At 39.8% G+C, this 25,595-nt stretch overlaps 1 protein-coding gene across 1 annotated transcript in view; it reads right to left on the bottom strand.

Annotated features, from left to right (window-relative positions):
* LOC111154517 (coiled-coil domain containing 83) overlaps positions 1 to 24,107 on the bottom strand; it is a 40,288-nt gene extending 16,181 nt beyond the window's left edge. The window contains exons 1-4 of the mRNA XM_022514169.1: positions 24,013 to 24,107; positions 16,162 to 16,246; positions 10,079 to 10,241; positions 6,679 to 6,846 (exon numbers count right to left, since the gene is read on the bottom strand). Of these exons, the coding sequence (XP_022369877.1) occupies positions 6,679 to 6,846; positions 10,079 to 10,241; positions 16,162 to 16,246; positions 24,013 to 24,107 (511 nt within the window). The remainder of the gene's footprint in view (positions 1 to 6,678; positions 6,847 to 10,078; positions 10,242 to 16,161; positions 16,247 to 24,012) is intronic.
* Positions 24,108 to 25,595: the final 1,488 nt, after the last annotated feature.

Genomic DNA, 25,595 nt, shown 5'->3' on the forward strand with positions numbered 1-25,595 from the left:
CTCCTAAGAATATTTGTATTCTCAAAGGATTGTCTTTCCAAAGGGAAAATTCCCAATACTTTAGGGCAGCCATCTACCTTGCATATCACACACTTCTGATTCCATAACGGAAATATAAAGAAGATTTGATTATCTGCAGGAGAAGCATCCTGTACCTCTGGCTCCATCTAACTAAATTTCCAGTATTCTTGGCATGCATTTCCTTGGGCAGGAAAGACAGAATGAGAAGACAGAGGGGGTGAAGGGGCTGTGAAAGTCAGCCCCTCGTTCTGAGTGGGGCTCAGAGCAAGAAAGGAGGACAGATATGAAGAAGTGCAGGATTCTTTATTCTCTCCAGATTTTCTTATGTCATAGTCAGGATTGAGAGAGCAAAGGATCATAAAATTTTAGGCCTTGAAAGATGCTTCGTGATCATACCATCAACAACTCTGTTCAAGGGAAAGTGTGATATAGTGACATTAAGGCTGCTGTAGAGAGTGGAGAGGAAGGAAACTGGTCTAACCTGACATCTGGAGAATAAGAAAATGGAAGTCCTCATGATTCCAACCTGCATATACCCATCCATATAACCTCTATTCTTCTTACTCCCATTCGGAGTTATCACTTGGATATTTTAATCATTCCAATCTCATTTCTGATAGAATTTGTTTCAATTCAGGACCTAGTCCACTAGACTAAGGGTGGCTGTTTAGTTGAAACTTCTACCCAACAAAACACAACAGGCAGTCTAAGAGTTGCGATGGATCAGGAGTTTAGTTATAACGGATTTTTCATTCTTAACATCTGAAAGAAACCATCACCTGGAGCTTGATAAGATTAAATATTAATTCTTTGCTGCAAATCCTAAAAAACAGATGATCAAATATGCTCTGACTAAAGTTATAGCTGTCTCTAGTGCCATATTAACACTGATAAAGCAATAAAAATACCCAACTTGTTCCAAGTTCCATATAAAATTCTATGAACTCTTTATCTTCTGAAGAACAGAGTAACCAGCACAAGGGAGGATATAAAAATCTCATTGCTAGCTTTCGTGATTCCCATGCTGCTTTGAGAAACAATGGTTAACCATGCATTTGTGAATACAGCCAAAGAAGCTGGGAGTATGAAACATCTCCTCTCATAAAAGTTGGAGATGTTGCTAATGGGAGCATGGGAGACTGTGGCTTTGTGCCTTTAAACTCCTGGCTGTTCAGACCCCTAATGTGGCCACTTCTCAGAAGCTGATAGCAAAGCCACGCTGGCTGAAACTTGCTTTGCATCATTCTGCCTTCCCTGCTGGGTCTGGCTCCGTGTTGCTTTGCTCCCCCACTGTTTTCTGGAAGTCTGTTGCCCACTTTTCACACACTTGTCAGTGTCACACGACCTCACTGTGCTGACCCTCTCCTGTGGAGAGGCCGGCAGTGGCCTCTTGTGAGTCTCTTGGAGATCACCAAAGGACTCCCATTTTTACAGATGAAGAAATCAATGTTCAAAGAAGTAATGTTCCTTTTTTGTAAGTGCATTTGAACCCAAATCTTAGTGTACAAAGAAATTTTAGAGATTCCTGTCCTGTGTGCCTGGTGAAGGACAAAAGTAAAAATGCTCTGTGACCCTGATATCTAATGACTTATCATAACCCCACACTTTCTGTATTGCTGGGCCTCACTAAGGTCCCCTTTCCTTTTATTGAGAGATAAAGCCTTTTGCTGGATAGAATAGTGACTGTGTTTCCTCTATTCACTATCCCAACATCTCCCAGCCAAAGTTCAGGGAAGCAGCTCTAGGTACTTCCTCCCACCCCCCCCCCACCCCAGAGCTCATGGATGGTCCCAAATAAGGCAGGGATGGATAGCTGACCACAGAATGGCCGACCCATGCCCCATGAGGAGGCATGGATAAAGGTCTTTGCTCATCTTCTTTAGGTAGGTGAGGACACCAGCTCTTCAGAATCTGGGCTGGAGAAAACTGCAAGAACTGGTGTGTGGGAAGCAAGAAGAGAATGGGGACAGGACAGAGCAAAGCAGAGGCCACATGAAGGGGGCACAGGCCATGAAAGATAAATGTAGAGAGGAGCCATCACTAGAGCTACCACTGGGCTTCTGTTTCCATCTTCAGTCTTCCCATTCCTCACTGCAAGTGATATATTCAACGAACATGACCATGGGACATCAAACAAACTTAGCCTTATCTCTTCCCTTTAAAATGCATACTGTGACGGGGCGCCTGGGTGGCTCAGTGGGTTAAAGCCTCTGCCTTCGGCTCGGGTCGTGATCCCAGGGTCCTGGGATCGAGCCCCACATCGGGCTCTCTGCTCAGCAGGGAGCCTGCTTCCCTCTCCCTCTCTGCCTGCTTGTGATCTCTGTCTGTCAAATAAATAAATAAAATAAAATAAATGCATACTGTGAGGCTAGTAATTATCCCAACAAGATATATGGCAAGTTTTTTACTTTTCTGGATCCTTTGTGATAATAAGAGCCCTCCAATCAGGGATTAACATATCCAGTCTTTTGTAGTAATTAAAACTTTAAACTCCATTCAAAGCTGTGGCTATTCCCTTCCCAACCTGGACATACAACTATTTCATCTAATTTGAGTTTCTGTGCCTCCTCCCTCAAGGCTGAAGAGAAACATGGAAAGGGACAAGAAAGCTCTCACTTGGCAGAGACTGTCTCAAGCTAATGTGGCACTTTCTGGTCCTAGCTGGCACTTAAGGTTGATTCCTTTTCCATGGGAGAATTTTATACGTTCTTCAGGGGACCACCTTCCCCATTGCTAGTTATTTCACCCGTGTTTCTTGATGCAGGGATGTACTGTCCTTGAGGCTGGCCAACAACTTGTCCTCTGGCCTCTGGCTCTCAATCTGTTGCTCCCTCCCATACATGCAGGCTCCTATTTCTCTGTTAGGACACCATCACGGAGCTCTAACAGGACTGTGTACTAGCTCTCTCTCACAGCACATTCAAAGGAAACACGTTTGTGCTTTGCCATGACAAACTCTGAGAGTGCAGCCTGCGGCGGACAGTATTTGTGGCCCCTGCCCCCAATTCATGCCTTGAAACATGATCCCCAGTGTGATGGTATTTGGAGATGGGGTCTTCGGGCGGTCCTTAGGTCAAGAGGGGGGAACCCTCAAGAATGAGATTAATGCACTTAAAAAAAGACTCCAAAAAGCTCCTTTGTCCCTTCACTAAAGATGACTGTCTGTGGACCAAGAAGTGGGTATTCACCAGACACCAAAACTGCTGGCATTGATCTTGAACTTCCCAGCCTGCAGAACTGTGAGAAATAAATTTCTGTTGTCTATAAAACACCCACTTAATGTATCTTGTTGTAGTAGTCTAAAAGGACTAAGACACAGGCCTAGCTCAGGACAGCAGCCGCTTCCCCTTTGGCTCTGCTGTCAGAATGATCAGTCAGTCTCTTACCCTCTAGATTTCTCAGGACTAGACCTCCATGTCTCCCAAGCCACAGAGGATGCATACTGAACAATCTGAGGAATTTCCTCAAAGATTGTTCATCTTGATCTGAGGTGACAGAAGAATTACTCTTCACCTGCCCCTTTGTGAGACAGCATAGGACGTACAGCACACCAAGATCTCTTCCTAAACACTGTCCCCTAATTTCCAACAATCTTTTCTTGACCTTTCCAACTTCTTGTATAGACTGGAACTCAGTTTTCTGTCTCCTCGGCATGGCAGTCTCTCAGTTTACTCCGAAATGTGGTGTCTGTTATATTAGCACCCCAATTTAAACTGAGACTTAAAAAGTTGACTTTAGTGTCCTGTTTCAATAACCACCTCTTACCCTAAAATACTTGTTCCTTGCAAGTAAACTCCATGATCATGGGTGTGGGAGGAACATTCTAGAGAAATCATGGAGGAAGGGAAGAAAAACGACAATAGTAAGGCTCCAGATAAATCAATTTAAGTGTCCTGCTTTTACCCATGGTCCAATTACTGGCCCCCAGAGTATTTCCATAGTCCCCAAGCCAAGTTGCTGCTGCTACCTGCATGGTTAGGAGAAATCCCTAAAACTAATGAAGATAAGAAAAGCCCATAACAGCTATTTTCCTATGACACCTAAAGTCAGCTACAGACTAAGGTTTAACCAGAAAATAATTCAATATGTAAGTGTTATTACCACCATCCCAAAGCTGGATACACAGCATGACACTTTACAACTCAAAGAAATCATCCAAATTTCTGATCAAGATAATGGGTTCATAATTTTATCTGAGAAGATGACTTCTTAATTTAAAATATAAAGAAATGTTGGGGGGATTAAAACTTTTAAACTTCCCCAAATAGTAACCATTTTAAAAGTATAGGACTGGTACACAAATACATAGATCAGTGGAACAGAACAGAAAGTACAAGGAGAGACCCAGATACACATGGGAAACTAAAGTATGATAAAGTCAGCGTTTCAAATCAGCAGGGTTAAAATGAATGATTTGATACACAATGTTAGGGTTAAGGTTAGGGTTACCATCTGCTAAAAAATAAAGTTGGTTTCCTACCGCATAGACACAGAAAAAAATCAAAGATGTAAATATTAAAATGACACCATAAATATTCTAGAAGAAAATATTGGACAACTTATTCATCATCTCAGATATCATAAAATAAAAATCTAGTTTGGGCACTCTAAAACTTCAATATGTCCCCATAAATATAGCCCATCAAAAAAGACTAATGACAAATGGTGGAAATATTTGTACTTTGTGTTACAGTTAAAGAGCTAATTTCCTTAAAATGTAAAGAACTTTACAACACAGTAGAAAAATGAGCAAGGGATGTGAACAGATGGTTCACAGAAAAGGAAATGTAGTTATATTTCCCATTACATTTCCTGAACTTGTGACAAGATATCCACTATCACTTATAATAAGAGAAGTGGAAATTAAATTTACAGTGAGATATAACTTTCTCCTTTTAAGACTGGCAAAGAACAAAAAGTTAGCTAACATCCCTGTTGTTGAAGATGCAGAAACATAGGCATCCTCATCTACACAGGGAGACATCAGGCATGGGTTAGGGGTGTTTGGTCAACTTGGTACAAGCTCTATGGATGGCCATATCTATCAAAATAAAAAAGAAATAAATGGGCACTTTGGGCCAGCTATTCCTTCCTAGAGATACACAAAAATGAAATTACATAAATACAAGGATATTCATTACAGTAAAAGGAGACTTTTAAGAATATTCATTGCAGCATTATTTGTATTAGTAAAATATAGGAAACAACCTAAATGCTTATGAGTAGGGGACTTGTAAAAATATTATAATACAACAAAACAAAGTAGCTACTGGAAGAATGAAGTACTAATATGTACTGATCTATAAGAATGTTCATATTGTTACATGAAAAAGCAAGTGCCAAATTGTATTTGTAGCATGCTCTGTATATGTTGATACAAAGTATTTCGGACAACAGCTACAAAAATTGGTAATAGTGGTTTTATCTAGAGAGAGGGTCTGAGGGGCTGGAGGATAGATGGGCATAGAAAGGTGTCCCCTCTCCCTTTTTAAAAAAGATTTATTTATTTATTATTAGAGAAAGAGAGAGAGAGAGTGGGCAGGAGGGAGGGGAAGAGGGAGAGAGAGTTCCAAGCAGATGCCCTGCTGAGTGTGGAGCCTGATGTAGGGCTTGATCTCAGGACCCTAAAATCATGACCTGAGCTGAAACCAAGAGCCAGATGCTTAACCAACTGAGCCACCTGGTTGCCTCAGAAGGTGTCCCTTTTATTCTCCACTTTTTTTCTGGGGAGGAAAATATTTTGAAAAATTGGAACTCTAAACTCAGACTGATTTGGAACCAAATTTACATTGCCTTTGTGGTGCAGAAGCCCTGAGCTGAGAAACTTACAGAATTCTTGGTCCAGTAGTGGAACATCCCATGACAGGGCCCCTGCAGGGGATCATGGAAATGACCCCACATGAATACCTCCACTACTCAGGGCACCATCACCAGCTGTCATCTGGCCAGTGTTCTTCTGAGTCATCCGATCTCTCCATTTATTCTACTCTATGACTTTCCTTTCTCTGGTTCTCTGATTTTTTTTAAGCCATTGTGCTTAGCCACAGTGACAGATAGATGGCCTCATGGTTCTCAGAACTAGTCCTGGTAAGCTTCATCACTCCTGATGCCATCACACTCCACACTCTCTCCATTTCCCGTCTTGTGTTTGTGTTTCAGTTCTTTCTGACTATAACCTAGCATTTACTGACTATAACCTAGCATTTACTAGATTACTAGTAATCTGACTATTACCTAGCATTGTGTTTCTCTACAATGATTCCGGTTTTATAGCCTGATTAAGTTGTTTTAAGCTTGCTTCAGGTAAATTTCTTTTCAATATAACCCTGTTCCCGGACCTTCCTACCTCAGTTGAATTGCCCCAGACCTAGGAATAGAAACATGCAGACACCATCCACTGAATGAAGCTTCATTCTCCAAGGCAGTTGGTCTCAGGGATTCTCCACTCCCCCCCAGCCCCAACACCAGTCCTTCTTCTCCTCAGTTCCATTGGTGGTCCTGGGAGAGTTTCTGCACTTCCTCTCTCCACCTTAGGTTCATAGCTGCTTGTGCTGATAGTAAAGAATGATCCAGGAAGTACACATTTTTTCCCTTCTACCAAAGGGCTGTTCTCCAAAGATTTTCTATTGAATTTGAACTAGCTTTGTTGCAACTGACCTGACATTTTCTCTGCATTTTCTTTAACTCTACTGATGTCATTCTGCAAGGAGGTAATGAGTTTAGCATGGTGTTCACTGCCTACATTCTTGTATTCTTCCCAGTATTCCTTTTCACTGAGTTTCTCAAGAAATAGTTTCTCAGCATTACTTATTTGCATGCGCATATCTGTTGAGAGAAAATCAAGGCACCATGTTGTTTCCATTGTTCTTATAGCCATGATACGTTGCAATTTGATTTTATGAAGTTAAGGCCTGAAAGGTCTGCTACTAAAATGCTGTTAACTCATAAATGCAAATTTTTATCTACAGTTAAAGTGAATCTAAACTATTTCAACTATTGTTTCTCCCTCATGATGCATAATCCAAGTAAAATTAAACTTCCAATTATAAAATAGATGTGTGGCTTTAGGCTGTGACAGGTAAGTTAATAGACTACCTATATGCCTGGGAATGCAGAAGCTTAAATTAATCCCATGATAGCTTGATAAGTGTCCTATTTTGTACATTATATCACATAGACTTTTTATTAATAAATTGTCACTTTTCTGACCATTGTGCCTCTGGGCAAAGTGAGTTCAACTTTTATCCTGTGCTGTCCCTGACAACCATTTTTGTAAATAAATAGATTGCTTCCATCTAAAGTTCAGTGTTTGGGCTTCCCTTGTGTGAGATGATACCATAGGACAGTAATCTCAACATGTCTTCCCTGGGCCCCACTTACAAAGGCCTTCAGAGTGAAAGATAAACTCTCTAGTAAAATATGTACAAATACTGAGCTGTGTTGCCCATATAAGCCTTCACTTTGTCCTGGTGCACTTGCTAAACATGATATTCTACTCCATCTTTAGGCTGGGTCTCGTGCTTCTCAATATTTTAGAACTGGAAGTATTACAAAGAGCAGAGTACAAGGAATTTAGGGGCCATTTGGCTCAGTGCCACACACCATCTTGTTTGACAGCTCCCTGAAGGTAAGACCACATCTTATTCTTCTCTACAAAAGCAGCACTTATCATGGAGTCTGGCAATTAGCTGGTGCTCAATAAATGTTTATGGAATGACCGACGCATTACAATCAGGGCAGAGGGATGTTCTTCAATATAGAGTGGCGGAAGGACTCCAGACATGTCTTTTTCCAAGACGGTAAATAAGATCCTATATTTTTAAATCCCTTGATAAATGGCCCTTGTTATTGCCACTGAACAGTGAATACCGCTATAATATGCATGACAAGCGGCTGCTGTCTCAGCCCTGTCCCACAGTCAGCCTTTGAGTGGAGGGCTGGGTACGGTCACTGAAGACTGAAAGAGAGGTGGAGGGAATGGCGGCTGTTCTACTTTGCCAGAGCCCATGTCCCTTCCCTCCTCCTGCCCCTTGTCAAACAAGAGGGCCAATTACAGTGGCCCCTTCTCCTGGCCAGAAAGATTTGTTCAGGGGGAGCATGTGTCTCAAGCTGGGCACATGCTCAGAGGCCTTCCCTGGAAACACAGTCCCTCGAACTGGGGGAAAACATGTCTCTTTTGTCTCTATTTGAAGGTTAAGAGGATGTACGGTGAGAAGTGTCCATGGTCAGAGTTCCAGCTTCATGGGGACAACGGCCTCAGAAAAAGGAGCCAACTTTCGGGAGCAAGACAGAAGGAGAAGAGGGGTAAAAGACAGGGATGGGGAGAAAGAAAGAAGGAGAGGGAGAAGAGGTTAAAAAAAGAGAGAGAAAAGCTGAGATCGGACAGCATGTGAGGCTCTGGGTCCAGGTCAGGAGCACCCTTCCTTTTCCGTTTGGTTTTATAACACCCTCTTTATGCTTAGGGTAGTTTGGGTTAACTTTTCATCCATGCAACTGAAGAGTCCTAACTAAAAGGTGAAAAACAGGGGTTACATCAGTTCTTCTCGAACCTTCCCGTGCATGGGAGTCCCCCCGGATCTCGTGACAGTGCAGACTCTAAGTCAGGAGACCGGAATGGGCCTGAGACTCTGCATTGCAACAAGCTGCCAGATGAAGCTGTCGCCGCCGCTCCCCAAACCCACTCAGTTTACAGTGACTCCCAGGGACATAAGAGAACTGCCTCACAAAGGCTTTTCCCATCCGTCTGTCCTCCTGCTTTCCCTCCCTCCCTCAGCATCTGTGGGCTCCTTTGGTCCTTGGACCGCCTCGCATGCCCAGCCCTCCTCTGCTGTGCTCAGTCACCCGGTGTCGCCCCAGTCACTCATGACACATGCGTCCTAGCACTCAGCCGAAACTGTAACCAGGACACCTTGGCTAGCTGGGCCCATTTCCCTGCGAAGGCACTTTAGTGAGCACATCTAAGTATTGTTTGTGGTCTCACTCCCATCCCAAGGGACTTATTAAAGTCCTCCTTCCGAACATAAACAGAAGTCTCCTGGAGAGGCACCCTGGGAAATACAGTATCTACCACCTCGTGACATCCCCCCTGCCCTCCAAAGAACAGGCAGAACAGGCTTGTGGGAACAGTTGTGGAGACCCCTAAAAATGAAGTTTGCTGGTTGATGGCTGGTTTTGGAAACCATCTCATTCAAAACCACAGCTGTTGACAGATGGTGTGCTTGCTGTGCATAAAGTGCTTGGGTCAGTAGGCTCTCTGAACTTGCAGAAGTTCAGGGAATCTCATCCTTGTTATGCCTTCCAGCTGCTAGGACTGCTTTCTGAGAACACTCACATCTCTCCCTAAGTTTTCCAGCTTCCTAGCTGTGATGGTTTATATAGAGGTTCTGGCAGAAGTGGTTTGGGAAATCTTAGCAGAAAGTTTCGGATATAGGAATAAAATTTTTCTTTAAAAAAAAAAAATGCATGTGTTAGAATGATGTATGACTCACCCACCTACCCATGGTTTTTCCTAAAGTCCATGCAAGAGTAGGTCATGCTCTACCATCTTCTGCACCTAGAATTATTTCTTTCCACGTCCTCCAACCTTCCCCCTAGCCAACTCTCATTCCTCTTTTCCCACCAAAATGGGGGGCTTAGCTCCCTTAGTGATACTGGTGGGGGGGCAGCTTCATGGCAATATTCACCCTGTTCCCCAGTCTGAACTGAGTTGGAAGCCAAAGAACCTGTCAGACAAGAGAATTTCCCTGAGGAAAGAACAAATTCCCCCTGTGAGGACTTCAGGGTAGCAGCTAACAGGCTCTTGTCTGCTGTTGAGAGCCAGGTGGTTTTCCTCTGCCTTTGTTTTTGGTCAGTGCCCTTCCTCCTCTTCCTCCCCCACCTCCCCCTCACTTGGCTTCAGTAGCTCTGCCCACTCTTACTTCCCTCTCCGGCCCATTTACCCACATGTGTGTGTGCTTGCGGTGGTAATGTTCTCATCTGGACATGTTCGCCACACTTTAAACATATTAGGAGACAAAAGCATGAACACATTCAAGAAATGCCTAAGTTCCTAAGTCACCTTTCAAGTTTTCCTCCTGATCTCTTTCAAACTTCCATTTCTCCTTCATTGCGTTTTCAACATCTTCTCTTGTTACAACTGGTAACCCGTCTGACTTCTCTTCACTCAGCTCCTTTAGTAGGTTCCGTATGTGCCAAGTCTGTTCGTCCTTCAAGTGTTTGTTCTGCCATGAAAATCAACAGTGGGTAACTACATCTGCTCGAGTATTTACATTGACTTGCCTCAAAACGGAGTCACATGCTGAGGCTTACAAAGTGAGAATAAAACATCTAATGAAATAAATTTATACAGTATGTCTAAGAGCTTCTGGAACATGGAAGGTGCAAAGTAAAATTAAACCCATCAACACAGCAACTATTGAGTAGAAGGTTACATTTAAAAAATTATGTTATTGGGGCACCTGGGTCACTCAGCGGTTAAGCGTCTGCCTTCTGCTCAGGTGGTGATCCTAGCATCCTGGCATCGAGCCCCACGTCCAGCTCCCAGTTCAGTGGGGAGTCTGCTTCTCCCTCTGCCCCTGTCCCTGCTTGTGCTCTCTCTCTCTTGCTCTCCCTCTCAAATAAATAAATAAAATCTTTTAAAAAAATTTACAAATTGTGTTATTAACCTCCCAGTCTATCACCCTAGCATAGAATCAGTGAACATTAAAGTAGGACCTCGGAGGCCAATTTCTTCAGTCTCTCACTTCTTTAGTCTCTCACTAAAACCTTCTTCTCCAGCGATCCTCATACATCTGGTCAGTATTTATGAAGCATATGCCAGGCGGTCTTCTAGACACTGGGAATATATGAGAGAATGTTATATGCAAAACACAGTGGCCCCTGTGTTTTGTCTAGGCAAAGCATGTGTCTCAAGCTAAGGACATGCTTAGAGTCCTTCCCTGGAAATACTTATGCTGAAACTGGTGAAAAACATATCTCTCTTGTCTCCATTTTGTGGTTTAAAAGGATGTAAGGTGAGAGGTGTCCATGGTCAGAGTCCCAGCCTCATGGGGACAACAACCTTAGAAAATGGATGCTTCCATTGCAAAGATAAAACTTAACCCAAAGTAGCCTAAGCATGAAGAGGAAGTTAATTTTTTCACATAACCGAACAGAAAAAAGCAGGGAGCTACACCTGGACCAAGGCTCATGTGCTGTCAGAGCTCAGCTTTTCCAAATGTTTGAAAATCTACTCACCCCCTCCTTCTCTCTCATCCCCTCTCCTCCTCTGCTCCCTTATTCTACCCACCCCAATCCCTCTTCCAACTCTGCCTTTCCCCATGAATGTTGGCTCCTTTGTAAAATGGTACAGCTACTCTGTTAAAAAGAATGCCAATTTCTTATAAAACTAAACATTTGCTTACCACACAACTGAGCTCTTAAGCATTCATTTCAGAGAAATGAAAGCTTATATTCACCTAAAAACCTGTACACAAATGTTTCTAAAAGATGTATTTATCATAGCCAAATACAGGAAACAACTCACATGTCTTTCAATAGGTAAATGGTTAAATAAATTGTGGTACATCCATATCACAAAATAAAAATAAATAAAAGGAACCAGCTCATGATACATGCAGCGAACTGAATCTCTAGAAAATTATGCTGAATGAAAAAGTCAGTCTCCAAAGATTACTTACAAAGATTAATTACTAGTAAGTAATTTATATAACATTCTTAGGATAACAAAATTATAAGTCTGGAGAACAGATTAATGGTTTCCAGGAGTTGATGAAGAGGTGGAATTGGGAGGGAGGAAGTGTCTATAAAAGGACAATGTGAGAGATATTTATGTTGATGGAAACTTTCTGTGTCTTGACCGTATCAATGTCAGTATTGTTAATGTTAATATCCTACTTGTGATATTATACTACAGTCCTGTACTCTGTTATAGGAAACCACGTTATGGTTATACAGGATCTCTCTGTATTATTCCTTGTAACTGCATGCCAATCTATAATTATTCCAAAAAAGTTTAATTTAAAAATGGAGGTCAGTCAATATTAGCAACTGATAAACAATATATTGCTCTTTCATCGATTCTCAAATGTTCCATTTTCTTGAAGGAAATGGATTCATGTTTTGTCTTCTTATAAATAAATTGAATTACTTTGGCTTGACATGAGTTATTTGAAAATGAAATATCTGTAGAAACTTGAATAATACCGGTGGAACTGTCCCTTGTCAAACTATTGCACTGCTAATACTTTTTCCAAATACGGACTTTTCCACTTATTTTTGTTAGAAGTGGAAAATTCCTTTATCAAGTATAGTCTGAATACTAAATAAATCTTCACCTGGTTTTATTTGTTAGCTAATTTTAGTAAGGCAACAGTCACCTCAAAATCAATTCCAACTCTACAACAGGCAAAACCCCCCAAAGACAGTGATCATTTAAAAACCACTGCATATAATTCATAAAGAAATAATGTGTAATCAATCAACAAATTTTGCTCTTACTTTCCCTACTTAGCACAATACTTGTCAAAGTGAATGCAGTCTTCTTAGATCAAATTTTTAACACTATGACTATTCTTTTCAAACATATGATATTTTCATTTATAAATTAAAATAGTAACATATGTCCTAAAATGTGACTGAATGTTGCATAAATATGACTAAATCACAGTTGGCATTATATGTAAATATATTACATATTTATTAAATATGTTTGAATTAAATTAAAATATTAAATATATTTAATAACATCCATATTAAACTTCCCAAATCCCATAATGAATTTCAAATGGATGGCAAATGTGTCTGGCAACATGTTACAAAATTCACTATATCTGAAAAATTATTTTGAGTGATATACTGAAATAAAATTTAGTTAGACATATTCACAATGTGTTAAAAAAAGGACCTTTATCCTACGAAGTAGACAACTGTTATTCAAAGTAAGAATAATTGTCACACTATAAAATAGAAGAAAGGAGATTCAATAAATAAACTACAAAGGACTGGTTTGTTTGTTATAAGGCCATCTCATGGGTTTTAACTTTTTAAGTCTTTAAGATTCACGGGAGCAAGAGCAGAAGTTGCCAAGATAGTACACAGATTTCTCTCTTACTACTTCCCTGCTTTCCCCAACGATGACATCCCATATAACCAGAGCACGTGATCAAACTGGAGAAATAGACATTACAACGTTATTAAGTAAATTAGAGACTTTATTTGGATTTTATCAGTTTTTACACGTGCTCATTTTAATTTCTTTGTGTGGGTAAGTATTATGAAAATTTGTCACATATATGTATGAAAATTATCTCATATAGATGGCATTTGAAGTTGTGGTGTTAAGTAAGATCTTTAAAGAGAAGAGTTGAGATCAGAACCTTGGAAAATACATTAGGGGTGGGTCCATCCCATTCATTCAGAGCAATGAATGAAAACAAGAAATTGTTGGTGAATAGGGGGGATACTTAGGGAAAGTGATGTCCTGGCAGCCAAAGAAAGAGAGTTTCAAGGTGACAGGGACGACTGCTGAAGGCACAAGGGGTAAAGTGAGGACTACAAAGAGGCCATTGGACCTGGCTACTTGGTCATTAATATCTTCTGCCCTAGCAGTCGTGGTGGAGTAGCAGGAGTGAAAGAACGAACCAGAGGTAAGGAAGTGGACACAGGGAACTATGAAACGTCTAATGAGGAACAGTGAATGCAAACAGAAAAAAATGGAAGATAATAAATGAAGTAAGAGTCCAAACAAAACACACACAAAGGAAGAGATGACGTGTAGGAAGGAGGAGGGCTGTTTCTGATTTTGACCTAACTGAAAAGTATGTCTTGCTAATGAGTCATGTTTAACTTAGCAACTAAATATCCATGACCTCAAAAAATTTTCCTTTCACAGTTGTTAGTGTGAATCAACTCAATAAATATTTATTGAACTCCTACGCATGCTGGGTCCTTCCAGAGAAACAAAGGTAAGTAAGATTTAACTGCTGCTGCCTAACAAGCTTTCAATTTAATAATGGAGTTTTCAATTTAATATTGACTTTTGTATGCTGCATTCCACCTTAGTTTGGGGGAATGAAAAGGAGCTAGCCAACAGAAGAGCGTTCCCAGAAGATGGAAGAGTGCGTAAAGTACAGCAATGCATCGACTGGGTTTTCCAAGATTTAAAAGAAGCAGTGGTAAACAAAGGGTGGACGAACTAGAGATGACTTTGGAGAGGTGAGCAGAGGATAAGTTTTGTAGGGCCTCAAAGACTTTAGTAAAGAGTAGAGCATGGGGGCACCTGGGTGGCTCAGTGTGTTAAAGCCTCTGTCTTTGGCTCAGGTCATGATCTCAGGGTCCTGGGATGGAGCCCTGCGTCGGGCTCTCTGCTCAGCGGGGAGCCTCCTTCCTCCCTCTCTCTCTGCCTGCCTCTCTGCCTACTTGTGATCTCTGTCAAATAAATAAATAAAAATCTTTAAAAAAAAAAAGAGTAGCGCATGGATTTAATTTTCTGTACAATAGGAAGCCACCATAGGGTTTTAAGCACTGAAAAGTTTACAGTGTTTGAAGGGTTGGCACTTGGAAAATGTACTGAATTGAAGAAGGATGGCTAAGAGATAGTGGCAGCTTAAACTGGGGCAGTAGCAGCATAAATGGAAAGAAACAGATACATAGAGTTGGAGCTAGAGTCTGTCTCTCCATGTTCCTCACTGCTGGGTCCACTGATGACCTATCCCATTCTTGGGTGAATCCTCATGAAAATAAGAATTTTGTTTCTGGCTTCAAATAAGGGGCTGTGGGAAAATGATTCCTCAGTCCTGATCTGTTCTTTCCACAACCAAATGGAAGTCCAAGGCTGACCCAGGAGTCCCATTGGTGACCCCTGGGGAGTGTGCATTGGTCCCTTGATGGCAGCTCACTCCTCTCCCATGCTGTGGATCTCATCATGTAGAACTGCACCCCAACACCTAGACCAAAGTTCCTATTCCCATTCTCATCCAGAGACCTGAGTTTCTGATTGAGTCTGATAAACAGATGTTAGTGACCCATTCTGGAGAATCATAACAATGTCAGGGTCACAGTTACGTTACCACCATGGCATGTCTGGCCCAATAAATGTTGCTGAATGAATGGCTAAATTAGCTGTATTTGGAAGACAGGAATTCCCATGTCATAGGAGGGAAACTGAGACTCCTACCAGTTTGGGCCAGAATGATACCAGCACTAAGTGGTACAAGTCAGGATGCAAACTCAGGTCTCTGACCCCAGACTCCATTAAAACTTGTAGATATAGTCAACTAGACAAAAGCCAAATAAAACAATTAACTGTGGAAGTTTTAGAGTCCATATGAATGATTTAATAGGGAATTGTCTCAGTATTTACTCACTTATGAGCTACTTTAAGAGATAAGTTGTGTTAATAATCACTTACTGCTTCCAGACTGTATTTCTGCCAGTCTTTAGTCATGACAGTCATATACAGCATGGCTTTGATATTCATTTTAATCTGATTTTATAAATACAATATATCATCTTAAACATTAAATGAGTCACTTTAACAGTTGAGATTGTACTTTTCAAATAATATTTACATCTGCACCATCTGAAAATCTAAAAGCAAAAACATAGAAATTAAAAACAGAGAACCAGTGTTCTATCCTTTGGCTAAATAACAGATAAATGTGGTTTCAGAATCTTAAAATTTTGAACGTGAGATTCAGGGTCATGATGAAAGAAATAACACAGCTCAAGCTGACTTCCTTTGACATGGTAATTAATATAATAGAAACAGCAGTGCCCTCTTGCCTTAAATGTACCGAAAACTGAGATTGTAAATTAATCAATTTCAGGCACTAAAGAGATGATTTCCTGGAATACATGTCATCATAATTTACAATTTTTAAGGCAGTTGTGTAAATGTTTAATAACTAGATATAAACTTGATTTTTAAATTTTTTAAAAAGATTTTATTTATTTGTCAGAGAGAGAGAGAGCATAAGCAGGGGGAGAGGGGGAGGGAGAAGCAGGCTCCCCACTGAGCAGGGAGCCCCATGCGGGATTCAATCCCAGGACCCTGGGATCATGACCTAAACTGAAGGCAGACGTTTAACTGACTGAGCCACCCAGGCGCCCCTAGATATAAGCTCTAAATGTTATACTTACTCTTTCTTGATACTTTTGATTCTTTTCTCTAAGACTTCTTATTTGAGCCATAAATCGTTCTACTGCATTTTCCTTTATTTGACAGCTGATAATAAACAAAGATGTGTTACAATTATTTATCAAGGAAAATTAATGAGACAAATTTAAAAATTAAACTATTTAGAATGAAATAAAGTATTGGATATATTAAAAAAAAACCCATTGAAGGATCCGATACCTTCTTAAGTGGATTTTTTTGTTTGCATTTCTGAGTATATTTGACTCACTAAAATATATATTGGAGAGATAACTTCAAGTTTTTTTCCTAAATCACTCCCCATTTGTATTTCGCAATCACAATTTTTATACTTTCTAAACATCTATAAATAACTCAGCTTAGAAGAAACCTAGGGAAGGGCACACAGAAAACATGCTTTCTAGAATTCTAAAAAAATTCAGACAAAAATGACAAAGACTTATAAGGGCAGGCACATCTTCTTGAAATAGTTAGATAAATGAGGCACACCTGGGGTTCAAATTCATTAGTATGTCATATCTTCTATGAATAATAAAAGCTTTCCTGACACAAACATATTTCTTTAATACGCAACAAGTATCTGTTGAGTATCTGTGAGGTACAAAGGAGAGATGGGACAGTGCAGAAAGACTTTGGTATAGGCCATTTGACAGCTATTTGAAGGGCTAAGTATATCTCTCTCTATTACCCAGCAAATCTTGTAACTTTAAATCTGAGACCAAAGTAACATGATGGAAGCAGCTTTGTGTAAACCCCTTGCCTCAATTAAAACAGCAAAAATAAAAACACAGCACCTCTGTGGTATAGTGAATAGAGAGGTCGTTACAGAATGAGAAACATCGTGTCCCTGTCACCACTCACCTGTATGACCTCAGGCAAGTCACAATACCTAGCTCTAATCCTATGAGGATTAAAATGAGAAATTGCATGCGAATGTTTCTAGCATAAAGTGAGTGCTTAGTAAATTTCAGTTGAACTTGAATTTGAACTTGAATCTTAGCTTCTCGGCCCTTCCTCCAAAACACCATTTACATGTGTGACATCGTGTATTCAGTAGAGAGAAAATGAGGCTCCTTCTTTCCCAGTGATGAGAAAATGCAACATAAAAACAAAACAAGCAATTCTTTTAGTGGCAAAAGTGCTGTTGGATGCTGTGAAACTTGGACTTCAGTCCCCCTTCTCCACCAACAGTCTAAGGACTCTCAACCTAGTTAGGCCTTGGCTTACTCCTCTGTAGGTAAGAGTATTGAAGAGAATTGAAGGCGAAGAGCTCTACACTTTCAGTTCCCCAATTCTGCAATTTACATCAGTCATCGTTCCCTTTCATGCAGTCACATGGATAACACATACAGCACATGGGGGATTTAAAGAGCTGCTGCTCCGTGCCCAGTATTGTTTATGGCATTATGGAGATAGGGTTGAACAAGACCTCCATGATCCTTGCCCCCAAGGAGCTTCCGTTTTACTAGGCAATAAAGAAGTAAACACCCAAACATATTACTTACCCATTGTTATGGGGGAAATAACAGGCCATGTATGACAAGGGTAGTAAATGGAAGCAACTACTATACACAAGGTGGTTTCCACACAGTAGGAGGTATAAACCTTCTTTTTACTTCTCACCTAAAGTTTTGGTGTGGGGGCACCTGGGTGGCTCAGTCAGTTAAATGTCTGCCTTCAGCTCAGGGTCATGATCCCAGGGTTCCAGGGTCAAGCCCCGTGTCAGGCTCCCTGCTCAGTGGGGAGTCTGCTTCTCCTTTTCCCTCTGCTGTCCCCCCTGCTTGTGCTCTCTCTCTCTCCCTCTCTGTGAAATAGATAAATAAAATCTTTAAAAAAAAATAAAGCTTAAGTGTGCAAAAATTCTGAAGGGGTGCCTTCTCTATCTCCCATTTTTAAGGAGAAAAATTAAAATATTGTAAATGAGAATTATCTGAGAAAGGCCTATGCAAATGTATGCAAATTGTGCAAGTTCTACAATTATAAATACGGCAAACTAATTCATTCCCTGCATGGGTGAAGCAGACAAATGAATCTCAAGTATATGATAGCCCCCAGTTGAGACGGAGGCTTTGGGTGGTCTGGTTAATAGACTTCCTGGCTTTGGCTGAGAGGCATCCTTGGTGATGACTGAGCATGCAAAAATGGGTCTGGAGACTCCATCCAGCCCCAACCCCAGATACTGCATGGCGCACACTTATACTAAAAAAAAGAAAAAAAAAATTATTTCTCATTTATTTGAAATTCAAATTTAACTTGGCATTGTGTAATTTTATTTGCTGTATCTGGCAACTTGACACTTAAGTCTAGCACCTCTCCGTTGAGAGCAGTTAGGAGCCAGTGACCTGGGGCTTTGTCTTGTGTTCCTTGTGAGCAGTTCAGAAAGATTTAAGTGACACCAGCAGGCCTCAGGGGCAATTCTGAGGGGCCCTAAAGGTTTTGGTGGCTTCATTGCCCCGGTTGTGGCTCACATGGAAGTTGTAGGTCTAAGTTAGCTGAGCCTTTCCTTGGAATTTATTTCAACCTCCATGAGTCTCATGAAGATGAAACTGAACTTCAGAACTCAACACTATTAGCTGCTATGAGAATTCAAGCTTCACTGTTCTCTGTATACTTTTTCCTTTTCAGATCTCCCTCAGAGCCCATCGTACATACATGTCACACCAAATACTGAAGCAAGTAGGATGATAAGCCAGTGAGATAATATATATTGAAGTGGTTTGAAAAGGATACACACTATTCAAAAACTCAGTGATGTGAAATTGTTAGTAATACAACAGGTCACCTTTCCCCTTCCCTCTCTGTATTATTAAGATGTTACTAATGTGTCAGTTTTCTCCCTCCAGGCAATCTCATTGAAAATTCTGAGAAGGAAAACAAATAAATCTGGATTTCTTTTTTTTTTTTTAAGAAAGAGAGAGTGAGAGCATGGGGTGGGAGGGGCAGAAGGAGAGGGAAAGAGATTTCCAAGCAGACTTGAGCATGGAGCCCGACGTGGGGCTCCATCTCATGACCCCAAATCATGACCTGAGTTGAAAGCAAGAGATGGACGCTTAACCAACTGTGCCACCCAGTGCCCCTAAATCTGAATTTAAAAAAAAATTATGTTCTTATCTATTTTTTAACCTATAATCATATCCACATCTATCTCTATAGCTATGTTCATATTCATTGTAGAAAACTGGGGGAAAAACAAGTATAAGGGACAAAATTAAAACCACCGTTACCTAGAGATGGTGATCGCCTCAGATTTAGCATTGCTGGTCTCAGCTCTTCACAAACAACCCCAGAGGTTCATGACTTTATTTTGGGGGGCATAGATTAAAAAATGTTTAGTTGTTCAGAAATCACTGACTACCTACTATGTGCTTCCAGCTCTTTATTAGATGAGAACAATCTCATAAGAGAATTATAAGATGCTACCAGGGGACCCTTGGGCAGTCCTTTCTCAGAAAGCGAGGGGGCTGTTTTGGCTCCTCATCATGTGACAAAAGTTCCATCACCTGGGAACACATGGAATGAGCCACGTGTCACTTAGCAGAGCATGGTGCAGCAAGGCTTTGACTGTTGCAGTCCATGAGATTATTTATTTAGTCTTAACAGAGAGAGAACAAAAGCATGAGATGTTCAATTTATATCTTGCATTAGATCATGAGAATTTTAAATGTTTGTCTCTTTGTAAACCTCTGTTAAAGAACAGAAATACTGGCCTCTGACTGACCTAGAAGAGAAAGAAACAATTGTATTTGGATGTCATCAACGTAAACCGTAGGAGCAAATTAGAGACCAGGTTGTATTCACAGAGCCTGACTTTTTGTCCCCCTCTCCGAAGATGAGATGAGGGAAGTTTTCCGTTACGCTGACAAATGAGTGCAAGTGATTTCTGGTTATAACTTCATGTCTCAAGTGGAAAATAAAAGAGAACTTTGTTAAAAGTCCCTTCCTATGGGTGTTTCTCTTAGTGTTCTGGCCCTTTCACTCCCTGTCCTCTAAAAAGAACAGACAGATTTGAGAAACTGAAGAAGGAGATGGATTTTCTTTGAATGTTGTTAAAAACAAATCTCTGGAAGGCCAGTGACACAGACTGGTCACCAGCCTCACGGGCTCCATCCTTGCAGCTTTGTTCCCCTCCAGTAAGTAGTGCCCAGTCCCGAATCCCACATGCTTCACAGGGCTTGGCTTATCTCACCCTTGCTGATATCACCAGTCTGCTCTTAACCTCTTCTCCCGCTCTCGGCCTTCTCTCTGTTCCTAGACTCTGAAAAGCTCTCCCTGACACCAGGGTCTTTCCCATAAGCCTTTTTCTCCTCCACCCTTTGTCTCCAAAACACCTGTTCCTCTGCCGGATATCAGCTTCAACGTCACTCACTCCAACAAGATTTCCTGACCCCTCTGACTGTTATCAAGTCCTTTAGTTAAACCATTACACAGGACCATATACTTTTCTTTCATAGCAACTTAATGGTAGCTATGCAATTTTTTGAAAAAGTTTGAAGTAGTTATCTAATGTCTGTCTCCCATGCCTCATCTGGGTAGGAACTGGATGGTCTGTTTGCTATTGTCCTCTAGCACTTGCCTTGGACTTGGTAAACATTCAAGTACTTGTTCAGTAGATGCATGAAGTACATGTCTTTTTTTTTTTTTATTTTAATTCCAGTATAGTTGGCATACAATGTTATATTAGTTTCAGGTGTACAATATAGTGATTCAGCAATTCTATACATTACTCAGTGCTCATCATGGTAAGTGTGCTCTTAATTCCCTGCACCTATTTCTCCCCTACCCAACCCCCCACCTTCCCTCCAGTAACCTTATCCTTTTGTTCTCTGTAGTTAAGTGTCTGTTTTTGGCTTGTCTCTTTTTTTTCTTTGTTCATTTGTTTTGTTTCTTAAATTCCACATATTGTGAAATCATATGGTATTTGTCTTTCTCTGACTGACATTTCACTTAGCATTGTGCTCTCTGGATCTATCCATGTTATTGCAAACGCTAAGATTTCATTCCTTTTTATGGCTGAATAATATTTCATTAATTTATTTATATATTTATATATCATATTATTTATATGTATAATAATCATAGTTATAGTATATAATTATATAATTTTATAAATATACAATTATGTATTATATATAATAAAATATATGTGTGTATTTGTGTATATATATATATATGATATATATATCATATATATATATTCCACTCATCTATCAGTGGACACCTGGGCTCTTCCATAGTTTGGCTATTGCAAAGAATGCTGCAATAAACATAGGGGTGCATGTATCCCTTTGAATTAGTGTTTTTATATTTTTTAGGTAGTGCAATTACTGAATTGTAAGGTAGTTCTATTTTTAGCTTTTTGGGGAACCCCCATACTGTTTTCTGTGTGGGGAGATTATTTGCATTCCTACCCACAGTTGACGAGGTTCCTTTTTCTTCCTTGTCATCCTCGTCAACACTTATTGTCTCTTGTATTTTTTATGTTAGCCACTCTGACAGGTGTGAGGTGATATGTTATTATAGTTTTGATTTGCATTTCTCTGATGATGAGTGATGTTGAGCATCTTTTCATATCTTCTGGCCATCTGGATATCTTCTTTGGAGAAATGTCTGCTCATGTCTTCTGCCAGTTTTCAATTAGATGTGTGTGTGTGTGTGTGTGTGTGTGTGTGTGTGTGTGTGTATGTGTGTGTGTGAACTGAGTTGTATCAGTTCTTTATATATCTTGGATACTAACTCCTTTTGGATATGTAATTTGTGAATATCTTCTCCCATTTAGTAGGTTGCCTTTTAGTTTTGTTCATTGTTTCTTTTGCTGTGAAAAGCTTTTTATTTTGATGTAGTCCCAATAGTTTATTTTTGCTTCTGCTTCCTTTGCTTCAGGAGACATATCCAGAAAAATGTTGCTATCAGTGATGTCAGAAAAATTACTGTCTCTGCTCTCTTCTAGGATTTTTATGGTTTCAGTGTCACCTTAAGTTCCTTAGTCCATTTTGAGTTTATTTTTGTGTATGGTATGAGAAGGTGGCCCAGTTTCCTTTTTTTGCATGTGACTGTGCAGTTTTCTCAACACCATTTATTGAAGAGACTGCTTTTTTTTTTTCATTGCATATTCTTGCCTCCTTTGTCAAAGATTGGTTGACCTTATAAGCATGGGTTTATTTCTGGGCTCTCCATTCTGTTCTATTGATCTCCATGTCTGTTTTTGTGCCAGTACCATATTGTTTTGATTACTACTGCTTTGTAGTATATCTTAAAATCTGGGATTGTCATACCTCCAGTGTGGTTCTTTTTCAAGATCGCTTTGGCTATTTGGGGTCTTTTGTGGTTCCATACAAATTTTAGGATTATTTGTTCTAGTTCTGTGAAAAATGCTATTGGTATTTCAATAGGGATTGCATTAAATATATAGATTGCTTTAGCTGGTATGGACATTTTAACAATATTTGTTCTTCTAATCCATGAGCATTGTTTGTATCACCTATAGTTTCCTTCCTCAGTGTTTTATAGTTTCCTGAGTACAGGTCTTTTACCTCCCTGGTTAAGTTTTATGCCCAGCTATTTTATTCTTTTTGGTGAAATGGGATTGTTTTCTTAATTTTTCTTTCTGCTACTTCATTATTAGTGTATAGAAATGCAACAGATTTGTGTATACTGATTTCGTATCCTGCAACATTCTTGATTTCATTTATCAGTTCAAGTAGGTTTTTGGTGGAGTCTTTTGGATTTTCCTTTTTTTTTTTTTTCTTTAACATCTTACCTATTTGACAAACAGAGATCACAAGCAGGCTGATAAGTAGGCAGAGAGAGAGAGAAGCAAGCTCCCTACTGAGCAGAGAGCCTGACACGGGGCTCGATCCCAAGACCCCGAGATCATGACCTGAGCCGAAGGCAGAAGCCCAACCCTCTGAGCCACCCAGGTACCCTTGGATTTTCTATAATGGTGTCATCCCGTATGCAAATAGTGAAAATTTTACTTCTTCCTTACTAATATAGATGCCTTTTATTTCTTTTTCTTGTCTGATTGTTGTGGCTAGAACTATGTGGAGTAAAACTGGTGAGAGTGGGCATCCTTGCCTTATTGCTGACCTTAGGGGAAAAGCTCTCGGTTTTTCACCACTGAATATGATGTTAGCTGCACAGTTTTCATATACGGCATTTATGACATTGAGGTATATTCCTTCTAAAACTACTTTGTTGAGGGTTATGAAATGCATTCTTATGTGGAAAGGACTGAAATGAACTCATTCACTCCCTAAGAATTACACATTAAGATACTTGCCCTCTGCCAAAAGCTGAGGTTCAAAATCTCCTCAGGGATTTGCTATCTATGAATTGGATACATCGTAAACATAGAATAGGTATTACCTCTAGTTTTGTCTCCAGCTCCTGGGAGTAAGACACTAGGGAATATTTTTATTAAAAATAATTGCATAATTTGGATTTGATCTCTATTATCTCTGGAGATAATACTCATTGGAACATCTAGAAATGAAAAATCTTCTACTCTTCTATAAATGTACATGAACTATTCTATGTTGTGCTTTAAGAGGTTAAGTCAGCCAGCTGTTATATACAAATTATGTATACAGTATGTGGGAGAGTGACCAATAATACATCAGAGGGAGAGAGGGAGCCAAAACCACATTATTGAATGCTGTTTCATTGCTACTACTTGGAATATGTTATAGTCAAATTTCAAAACTTTGAAAAGTATGCACATGGCTAGCTCTCTTGACAGGTTTTGAGTGTATCACTTTCCATTTGGAATTATAGGAATCTTAACATTGATTTCCATTTACAGATGGGAACATTTAGATTCCATAATCTAAGCTTACTGGTAGTCGAGAAGTGCTTCACTGGTAGGCAATTTGACTTCTTTGTGTGGCCCATATTGAATATCCTTCTTATTTGCTTTCGCTGTGTTATCCATTGTGTTGCTTAGTTAGTAAGAAGCATACCTGTTTAGAAAAGAAATAGGAAAAGTAAATAAATTCTGTCCTTGCCCCCTACCTGTGCTTACTCAAGATGAGGAACTTCTGGGACTTAATTTAAAACTGTTTTTTCCACTCAGGTTTCGATGTCCCCAGACCTATTATCCACTGCAGTGCTGGGACATCATGAATCAGTGGATTCTTGAGTCTGATAAGTTCCATGTTTGGCCAGGTATAGCACTTCCCCACCCAAAACTTTCTAAGAGACTTATCCTCTGTGTTATCCATCTACATCCGTTGTCCCTATCAAACTTTTTTAAAAACAAGGACTGAACTTTTTCAGTCATTTTATTTCTCCACAGTGTTTGGCAACGTGCACTGCCCATAGTAGCAGGTCAGGAAATGTCTGTTAATTTTTTTTTTAATTAAGATAAAACAAAAGCACAATTTTCGATGAGCACCAAGAAACTAGAATCGAAAAGACTTAGGTTTTGCCAGGGTTGTTATAAAGAGCAAATAAAAGCATATTCAGATGGTTTTTTAAATGGCTAAGAGGTTTACAAATGCAAAAGAATAGTAATAATAAATTTTATTAATAGTAACTATTCATCAGCTATTAATTGCTTTTTAAATCAGTAATAAAAATTATAAAAAATAATATATTTTAAAAGTAAAAAATCAGGTCCACTGTTCACATATTTTTATAGTAAACAGGAATACCTCTTGGATAAATTTTTTGTAAAGGTACTAAAGGACTTCTTTTCAGATTATATGGTCTTCTGTTACATATTTTTATCTTTTAATTTCCATTAATCTCAAAAAAAAAGAGTGCCTAAACTTCAATCAGTGTATTAGTAGTTGAGTATGGTAGAAAGAATTTAGCCTTTGTAATTATTTATTTAGATGGCTGCAAACTCCATGAGAGTGGGAATGATATAATTCTTCTGCATTCATCTATTTCCCCACCTAGCACAAGTAGATGCACAAGAAATCCTCACAGAAGAAAGAAATGGATGGATGAATTAGGCAGACATGTTTTAATCCCAGATCCACCACCTGTTGTCTCTGTGACCTTGAGTAGGTTACTTAATCTTTCTGAGCTTCAGTATCATCATCTGTAAAGTGAGAGCAAAAATCTTATTCTAAAAGCCATTGTAAGGATTAAATATGGCCATTTGCTTAAAGCTCTAGATCATGCTTCTTCAAACTCCAGGTAACTGTAAAGAAGAGGATGTCTGCTTGCTGCCGAGTATGATGATATGTGGAAAAACTAATCCATGCGGTTTGCTATTGTCGACCCTCATCACTGACTTGGGTCCCTGGTTGGCATCCACATAGATCACTGAGATCCACAGTGGGAAATCTCGCTGAGATGAAACATGTTTTCCTAGACCTCCAGCCAGGCTCAGTCTTTGTGTCTGAGACTTTTCCAGCCAACTGTGTTCATCTCTCTACACTGACAGATCCAAGTATACCTCAATGCAAAC

This window comes from Enhydra lutris, unplaced genomic scaffold, assembly GCF_002288905.1.
Source record: "Enhydra lutris kenyoni isolate GAN:26980312 unplaced genomic scaffold, ASM228890v2 scaffoldscaffold37, whole genome shotgun sequence".
NCBI classification, from domain to species: Eukaryota; Metazoa; Chordata; class Mammalia; order Carnivora; family Mustelidae; genus Enhydra; species Enhydra lutris.